Source organism: Musca autumnalis, unplaced genomic scaffold (assembly GCF_047663935.1).
Source record: "Musca autumnalis isolate F117 unplaced genomic scaffold, ASM4766393v1 scaffold_3, whole genome shotgun sequence".
Classification (NCBI taxonomy): domain Eukaryota; kingdom Metazoa; phylum Arthropoda; class Insecta; order Diptera; family Muscidae; genus Musca; species Musca autumnalis.
Genome location: NW_027411866.1, coordinates 141,175,012 through 141,184,244, shown reverse-complemented (window position 1 = coordinate 141,184,244; position 9,233 = coordinate 141,175,012). Strand labels below are relative to the sequence as shown.

General features: G+C 37.3%; 2 protein-coding genes across 2 annotated transcripts; both read left to right on the top strand.

Annotated features, from left to right (window-relative positions):
* Positions 1-1,092: 1,092 nt before the first annotated feature.
* On the top strand, positions 1,093-1,807 carry LOC141400162 (uncharacterized). The gene has a single exon (XM_073979612.1). It carries the CDS (start codon positions 1,099-1,101, stop codon positions 1,747-1,749), a length of 651 nt encoding a protein of 216 aa, XP_073835713.1. The 5' UTR covers positions 1,093-1,098; the 3' UTR covers positions 1,750-1,807.
* A 6,191-nt stretch (positions 1,808-7,998) lies between these two features.
* Positions 7,999-8,658, top strand: LOC141398316 (uncharacterized). The gene has a single exon (XM_073975599.1). The coding sequence runs from the start codon at positions 8,005-8,007 to the stop codon at positions 8,656-8,658; it is 654 nt and encodes a 217-aa protein (XP_073831700.1). The 5' UTR covers positions 7,999-8,004.
* The last annotated feature ends 575 nt before the right edge of the window (positions 8,659-9,233 follow it).

Here is a 9,233-nt window from a genome sequence, read left to right as displayed (position 1 = left end):
GACGCCGAGATAGCAAAAATTGTATACTATGTTTACTTTCAGTCCAGTCCAGATTTGCTTGCAAGCACAGTCAGGTCGTCCAATTTGCTTTGCATGTCGCTGAATTTATTGGACATGAGACATAAAAAGTCTAGGTCTTCAAGGCGATTGTTGAGACCCCATACAAAAACGGGGTGCATTTAACCAGCTAAATATTATCAGACCATCATGTTCAATTGCAACCTTCTTCTTTGTCGTAAACCCAAACTCTATTTAAAATGTCCCGCCGATCAAACTATAATTGCGACCTACAAAGCCACTACGATAACAAATAACAAACGATAACAAATTTTGTTTTTGGTACATTTTACCCACTAAATATTTTGCGATTCACCAATAACAATAGGGGTCTGTTATGGTCCGATCCCGTCCTCCAAAAAACTAAGTGACTATTGGTCCATAATTGCAGACTGTAGTTTGATTACATTTTTTAATGGACGGATGTACGTACAGACGGACACACATCTCAAAATCGCTTTATCTCGTCAAGATATGAATTTTGGTATACCACATGGGGAGCCTACAACAAATATTTCGCGAAAAAACCAAAATTGAATTTTCGGAAAAAACCAAAACCTTTCCGCATTATGCTGTAGGGTATAGGTACATATTCATCACCAAAATGAACTAACTGTCTGGTAGTATATGGTCTAGATCGAGTTTCAGTCTGTTTACTAAGAATAAGAACACAGTAGGCCAGGTATTCTAATTTAAATATTCCCCCTAAAAGTATGCTATTCAAAACTTACTCACATATTTCACACCTTCACACAAAAGAGGCGTTCTTGGTCAGTTCTCTCCTTCCCAAAGCTATGTCATTCATTATCTATACAAACTATTAATCAACAATTCAAAATATTGATTAGATGGTATATCAGTTGATGATAATCTTTAAATAAATTTTTGCAACCAAGAATGCAAACGCTAATCTTAAACACCCCTTGCATTCTGACGTTAAATTTGATGGGCGCAATAAAAGCAAAAACAATTCTAACCCTTTGTATAAAAGCCAGTTGCAGTTGCAATTGAAGAGCAGTTTTAATCACCCACCCTATTAAAATGAAAGCTATTTTCACCGTTTTAGCCTTGTGCTTGGTAGCCGCCAATGCCGGTACCATTTCTCAACCTCCCGTCAACTATGAAGGTATGGTTGATGATATCTTACATGAAATGGGACAAATTGCCAAGGAAACTGCTGTAGCTTTGCAACACGCCGTTGAAGATATCGTTTTGGACCCATTGCATCAAGTTGAAGAAGTCGTCGAAAGCATTGAAGCTCTTCGTGTCGAAAGTGATGAATGTGTTGCTGCCGAAGAAGAGAAGGTCTCCGCCACCGTTGATGCCATGCACCGTGATATTGGTGTTTGTGGTGTTGTTGCTGCCAAAACCTCAGCTGAAATTATGTCCGATGTCAGTGCTGCCACCCAACAATTGGTCTTCGGAGGTTATGATGTTGTCACCACTTATCGCAAATGCCAAAAATATAAGAACCAAATTTTGAAGAAATCTTGCTATGCCAATTTGACCATTAAGGCCACTTTGTACATGAACAACGCTCGCAAATCCATCAAGACCATCCGTCAAAGCAAGGAACGTGTCCCAGCTATTGTTAGTGATGCTGATGCCTGCACCCATACCGCAGCTGAAGTTGCTGTTCATGAATTGGAAAATATTCATGCCACCGTTAACGCCTGCATTGGCAAAATTTAAATTGTAATTTAAAAGCGTAACAAACATTCTTTAGGAAAGTGCAATAAAACTTGGATTAAGTTGAACTGAGATTTTTTAATATCGTCCATCCTTATTATGGAGGGTATATTAAGTTTGTCACTCCGTTTGTAACTCCTCAAAATAATCATTTGCGACCCTACCAGTATATATATTTTTGATATATATATTTTTGATCAGCATCGATATACACGGTGCTCTTGAATCAAATTTAAATGGAAGGTGCTTTCACCTAGGAAGTTTTTGCGGATTCTGAAACTACAATGTTCATAGATGAGAAAAATCAAAAAACAAAAAAAAAATCGCCGGAGCGCTTTTTAAATAAATCGCGAATCAAGTTGAAATTTTTGGGGGTTGTTTAGGGTTTTGCGATTTTGCTTGGAAACCGCAAGTCATATCAAAATGGGAATAAAGAAAATGTTGTAGCTATCAAAATTCTCTACAAGATTGATCTCAATGATATTTTCGTAGGTTTTACAACTTTTGAGATATAGAAGTTGAAATTGGGACAATTCAAATTCAATTCAATTCTGTATCGTCTCCTTATAAAACATGACATTGACTGCAATTTCCCAACTTAAACTTATATATCTAAAAAAATAGTACAACCTAGGAAAAACTGCATAAACAAGTCTTGTAGAGAATTTTCACAGCTATAAGATTTCCTCAGGTCCCATGCCGATAAGACTTGCCGTATTCAAGCAAAATCGCGAAACCCTAACAAAAAACCTAAAAATGTAAACTGAGCTTCTTTATCTCAAAAATGGTACAGCCTGAGAACAAATCATAAACGTCAATGCTGTAGAGATTTTTGACAGCTACAACATTTTTTTAGCTCCATTTCGATTGGACTTGCGGTTTCCAAGCAAAATCGTGAAAAACTAAAAACATCTAAAAATGTGAATTTTGTGATTTAAAAATCCCTACAGCGATTGTTTCTTGTTTTTGGATTTTTCTCATTTATGAACATTGCTGTTTCAGAATTCACAAAAACTTCCCCTGTGTAAGCGGTTTTCATTAAAAGTTAGTTAAGGCGCGCCCTTCATGACATTGTCTTATAAGGGGGCGATACAGTCAGTACATTGTCCCAATTTGAACTTCAATATCTCAAAAATGGTAAAACCTACGAAAATGCCGTAAAGGTCAATGTTGTAGAGAATATAGCTACGACATTTTTTCAGTCACATTTTGATAGGACTTGCGGTTGCTAAGCAAAATCGGGAAAACCTAAACAACCCCTAAAAATGTCAACTTGAATCGCAATTTATTTAAAAACGCTCCGGCGATTTTTTTTTTTGTTTTTTGATTTTTCTTATCTATGAACATTGTAGTTTCAGAATCCGCAAAAACTTCCCAGATGTAAGCACCTTCCATTTAAATTTGTTTCAAGAGCACCGTGTATAGCCATGACCGACAGCGTATTGCCAGCGCCATTTGAATTTTTTGGATAGTTTTACAGTTTTTAGCCTAGACTTACTCAGGACAGTTTGTCGTACGACCATGTTATGTGTTGTTTACAGTGACTTGAAAAAATCAAAAATGGAATTTACTTGTGAACATTTTCGTACAAGAATTTTTCACAACTTTTGACGTAGATAATCACCGCAAGAGTGTATCGATCAAATCTTTGTATGTCGATAAAGGACCATCCTATAGGACTATAAAAAACTGGTTTAATGAATTCAATCGTGGTCGGCACTCGCCAAAAAACGACGGTCATGATGGTCGCCTAAAATCGGTCGTTGTGCCAGAAAAAATATGCCGTGCATGAACGGATAATGCGAGATTGCCACGTTAAATACCGTGAGACAGAGGCATCCTTGGGCATTTCTTCCACCAGCTAACATTTTATATTGCAAAAACACCTGGCCGAAAAATGTATTTTTCTCGTTAGATCCAGCAAAATTGGAAATCGCTCAAAATAGGCTCCTGTAAATTGGTTCAAAGAAATTGAGCATAAAATCGATCGCGGGATCTATGCTTAGAAGCCTGAAACAAAGCAGGAATCGAAACGAAAGTTGTTGTTCATGTAAGAAGCACTTCGAAGCAAAAGGTTGCCTTTTTCTTCAGAAAAACTGACCGTGTGGCTTGAGAAATATAGGACGGTTAATTCTGAGTGGTACACTATAATTTGTTTGCCTGAAGTCTCCTGAGAATTTCGAAAAAGAACAAGAGAAGACAAATCATTCTGCATCATCACAAAGAGGGCTCTCACACATCGATGGGTCTTCCGTCGTACATCCTTGACTGGGGATTCAATGACTTCATTTGATTGTAGCGTGGTCAACGATTATTGTTGCCTGAAGATGTTGTAAAAGCGTTCAAAAACCATGTTTTGGAGGTGTCTCAATCAGAGTGGAAAAAATGCTTCGCCAATAGATTTGACCGCACGGAAAAGTGTATAAATCTTGCTAGAGACTACTTAAGAAAACATTAAAATCTTTTTTATGGTTAATATTCGCGTTGTCATTGTTAGGGTAAATAGTTATCGTTCAGCCCTCGTATGTTGTCCAAAATTAGTATAAGTTTGAAGATGGGCCATATTGTTCCACTCCTTTGGATACCTACCTCACAAAAGTTCAAAATTTTCCTTCCAGATATAGATCAGGTTTGAATATGGACTATATCGGTCTACTCCTTCGGGTACCTCCCACACAAAATTCGGAAAAAGTGAATTTTAAGAACTCCTCTTAGATCGTTTTGAATTTGTATACCCTCAGCATTTCTGCGATGCGAGCAAAATGTGCCTCATCGAAATAATAGTTTTAGACCCCAAGTATGTTTGGACGAAATGTGTTTCAGACAATTTGGAGTTGATTTAGCCATGTCCGTCCGTGTGTCTGTCTGTCTGGCTGGCCGTTGCGCATGATAACTCTCGAACGGATCAACCGATTTGGTCCAAATTTTAACCTTCGTAATATTTTGTCCAGGCATAGTTTAAGTTCGAAGATAAGCCATACCGGTCACTCCTTGCGGTACCTCCCCCACAAAAGCTCGGAAATGTTCGGAAAATTTCTGCGCACGATAACTCTTAAAGGAAGTAACCGATTTGGTCCATACTTTGCACATCGTGAATTTTCTACCAGACCTAGATGAGGTTCCAATATGAGCTCAATCGGTCCTCTTCTTTGGGTACCTCCCACACAAAATTTCGGAAAAGTTCAGTTTAGGACCTGCTCTTGAATCGCTCTGATTTTTGTTGTAGCAACTTGTAGTCACTGCTCCCCATACGACGGTACAAGTTTCCTTAGGTGCAAGACCATACTTCCCGAGACAATAGCCTGAAAGTTGCAAAACACCCCTATGACACCGTGTGTAGTGGTTGGGATCTGCCGATGCGGTCCAAAATTAGTAATATTTTGTCCAAACACAATTTAAGTTCGCAGAAAAGTCATATCGGTCCACTCCTTCAGGTACCTCCCCAACAAAAGTTCAAAAATGTTCGGAAAATTAATTCGTACGGCAACTCTTGAAGGGAGTGGCCGAATTGGTCCACATTGTCCACTCCATCCGGTACCTCCCACACAAACTTTCGGATAAGTTCATTTTAAGACCTGCTATCGAATCACTTTGATTTTTGTTGAAGCAACTTGCATTCTTGCAATTACGATGGTAAAAGTTTTTTCAGGGGCAAGTCCATACTTCTTGAGCAAATAGCCCGAAGGGTGTAAAAACCCCCTATGGCGCCATATGTAGTGGCTGGAGATCTACTTCCATAATGGTCAATGTAGATCCATTCCTTTTAATATCTCCTCCTCAAAGCTTTTGATCTTTAATCCTAATCAACATTTTTGTCGGTTCAAACACCCAAAATTTTTAAAAATCCATAAATACATACGTTTTTGGGGAAAAATTATTTCAATATTTACAGGCTGAGGGTATATCTCTGTCGGCAAAGCCGACTGACACTTTTTTACTTGTTTTGTAACACGATTTTGCTTCAAAATACGTGGAATATATAGGTGTTTTGAAAAAAAAAAATGTTTCAATTTATACAGGCTGAGGGTATATCTCTGTCAACAAAGCCTACTGATACTTTGTTACTTGTTTTTTTTTTTTTTTTTTTATTTCAATACAATTTGTTGTAGAGGGTATAAGATAATAGAATTTTCATTATTTTGGGGATATCTTCTCTCCTATTAGAAGTATGTCAATTAAAGTAGAGCATCTTACCTTTACATTATCCAACCGAAATGGACGAAATTTGGTACTGAGTCTTCGATGGGGGTATAAAATGTTCCAGAAGAGAATTATCAGTAAAGGTGCACGTCTTCATATAGCCCCCATATAACGGTATCTCCCGATTTTCAATATTTTGAAGTTGTGGCTTCAGAATCTCAACGAAATTGCTGAAATTTGCTATTTAATCTTCTTTTAGGTGTATACAAAATTCTACCAGATATTTTTCGTCTTCATAAAATTTTAAATTTTTTGAAAAAAAAAAGTTTTTAAAAATAATTAAAAATCTAATTGTTTTTATACCCTCCACCATAATATGGAGGGTATAATAAAAGTTGTCATTCCGTTTGTAACACATCGAAATATTCATCGGAGACCCTATTAAGTATGTATATTCTTGATCAGGTTTTAAGTCTATATAACCATGTCTGTCTGTCCGTCCGTCTGTTGAAATCAAGATACAGCTCGCAATTAGCTTCATTATCACACCGAAATGGCTGAAATTTTGTACTTAGTCTTCGCTGGGGGTATTTAACTTTCCCCTAGAATTTTGTTGGTATAGGTCAACGCCTTCATATAGCCCCCATAGAACGGTACCTCCGGATTTTGAAATTTGTGGCATCAATATTCCACCGAAATTATTGAAATTTGATATTTAGTCTTCATTTGGGGTATAAAACTTTCCATATGAAATTTGTTGGTATAGGCCCCGTCTTCATATAGCCCCCATAGAACAATACCTCCCGATTTTCGGTATTTTGAAGGTTGTGACCTCAATATTCATCCGAAATGGCTGAAATTTGGTATTTAGTCTTTGTTGGGGGCATTGAACTTTCCCCCAGAAATTGTTCAATACCGGTTCATGCCTTAATATAGCCTCCGTGGAACGGTACCTCCCGATTTTCCGTATTTTGAAGGTTGTGACCACAATAATTCATCGAAATGGCTTAAATTTGGTATTTAGTCTTTGTTGGGGTACAAAACTTTCCACTTGAAATTGTTAGGTATAGGTCCACGACTTCATATTGCCTTTATAGAACGGTAAATCCTGATTATCGGTATTTTTGAAGTATTTTGAAAAACAACCACCAAAATAGCTGAAATTTTCTATTTAGTCTACGTTGGAGGTAAAAATCTTTCCGACTGAAATTCGTCTGTATAGGTCCACGTTTCGATATAGGCTCCATAGAACGGTACCTTACGATTTTCTTAATTCTGAGGGTTGTAACGTTAATATCCCACCAATATTCGAGAAGAGAATTATCAGTAAAGATCCACGTCTTCCTATATTCCCCATAGAAGCGTACCTCTTGATTTTCGGTATTTTTTTACCCACGTTATCTTACCGAAATATCGGAAGTTTGGTATTTAATCTTCTTTGAGTCTAAAAACTTGCCGCCAGAAATTTGTCGGATCGAAGTTTTGATATAGCCCCCATAGATTGGTACCTCTCCAATTTCGGTATTTTGAAATTGCTGAAATTTAGTATTTAGTCTTCTTCATACAAGAAAGGAAACTAATTGTTCCATTTTACTCCAATACAACTCGTGGTGGAGGGTATAATAAGTTCAGTCCGGATAATTCGAATAAACAATTTTTTAATGATTTGTGGTATAAATGCTAGTTTTCAAGCATAGCCATAAAGCATGTAGCGAAGGGCGTAATCACAATTGTAATCCGATTAGCAAAAAAGTATATAGTAACAAATCTGTTATGCTCTCAAAATGTGATCCCTCTCACCACATAATTTCTAGGTGTACCGAAGAAACCCTAAATCTAATATTTGAAATTTTTTGTGAAGGTGTCCGACGAGTCACGAAATTCGTTCTAGAAGTTTACGAAAATTCTAAAAAAGATCCTTAACTATTAATTTTGATTACTTATCAGGGGAAGATTATCGCAAAAAAACATGAGGATAAAGATAGCTTATCAATGTGAAATATCAATGTGAAACATATTGATTCTTCAAGAAATTTCAACTGATAGTGAAATTAGTATAAAAACTCCCATATATTCCCCAAAGAAAGTAGTTCGAAACTAACAAAGAAACTAATCATAATGAAAACTATTTTCGCCATTTTCGCTTTGTGCTTGGTTGCCGCCAATGCCGGTACCATTGCCCAACCCCCAGTCAACTATGAAGGTATGGTTGATGATATCTTGAGTGAAATGGGCCAAATTGCCAAGGAAACTGCTGTAGCTTTGCAACACGCCGTTGAAGATATCGTCTTGGATCCATTGCAACAAGTCGATGAAGCTGTCCAAAGCATTGAAGCTCTCCGCGTCGAAAGTGATGTATGCGTTGCCGCCGAAGAAGAAAAGGTCTCCGCCACCGTTGACACCATGCACCGTGACATGGCTGTTTGTGGTGTTGTTGCTGCTCAAACTTCAGCTGAAATTATGTCCGATATCAGTGCTGCCACCCAACAATTGGTCTTCGGAGGTTATGATGTGATCACCACCTATCGCAAGTGCCAAAAATATAAGAACCAAATCTTGAAGAAATCTTGCTATGCTAGCTTGACCGTCAAGGCTACTTTGTACATGAACAATGCCCGCAAATCCATCAAGACCATCAAGAAGACTACCAGCGAACGTATCCCAGCTGTTGTTACTGATGCTGATGCCTGCACTCATACCGCCGCCGATGTTGCTGTCTATGAATTGGAAAACATTCATGCCACCGTTAACGCCTGCATTGGCAAATTCTAAATTGTTGTGTGAAATAGTAACGAATGAATAAAAAATTTATTTAAAACATAATTCGACATATTTTATTTGTTTGCGTGTACCGCTCAAAACAATTATATCCGATGAGCATCCTAACCAACAGCGAAACGGGTCTCAAAGTGCTGAGTGATGGACGAGCGAATTTATAAAATTAAATTTAGTTGACGCCAAAGAGATTGAGTTTTGCGATTCGTTGGAGGCCTTCAAGCTCTGGGTTTATTCCATAAAAAATTTTTAAACAAGTAATACAAAACAAGTAAGAATTTATCAGTCAGCTGGGCTGACGGACAAATACTCTCAGCCTCTGACCAAAGAAGAAGCAAACACAATAATTATGTAGTTTTTAAAATATGTTGATTTTGTATCACGGGTTTGCTTCAAAATACGTGGAGTCTGTAAATATCGTATGAGGGGATATACCAAATCATTTAAAAAAACCAAACGTTTTTAGTAAGCAAACTTCTGATTCATAGAGAACTTGAAATATTAAATTACATTAAACAAAGTTTTGAAAGTGACTAATGAAAAAACAAGTAAAAAAGTGTCAGCCGGCTTTG

What these genes read in the sequence shown, in the direction of transcription:
- LOC141400162 (XM_073979612.1), top strand. Translation starts at nt 1,099, where the DNA reads ATGAAAGCTATTTTCACCGTTTTAGCCTTGTGCTTGGTAGCCGCCAAT.
- LOC141398316 (XM_073975599.1), top strand. Translation starts at nt 8,005, where the DNA reads ATGAAAACTATTTTCGCCATTTTCGCTTTGTGCTTGGTTGCCGCCAAT.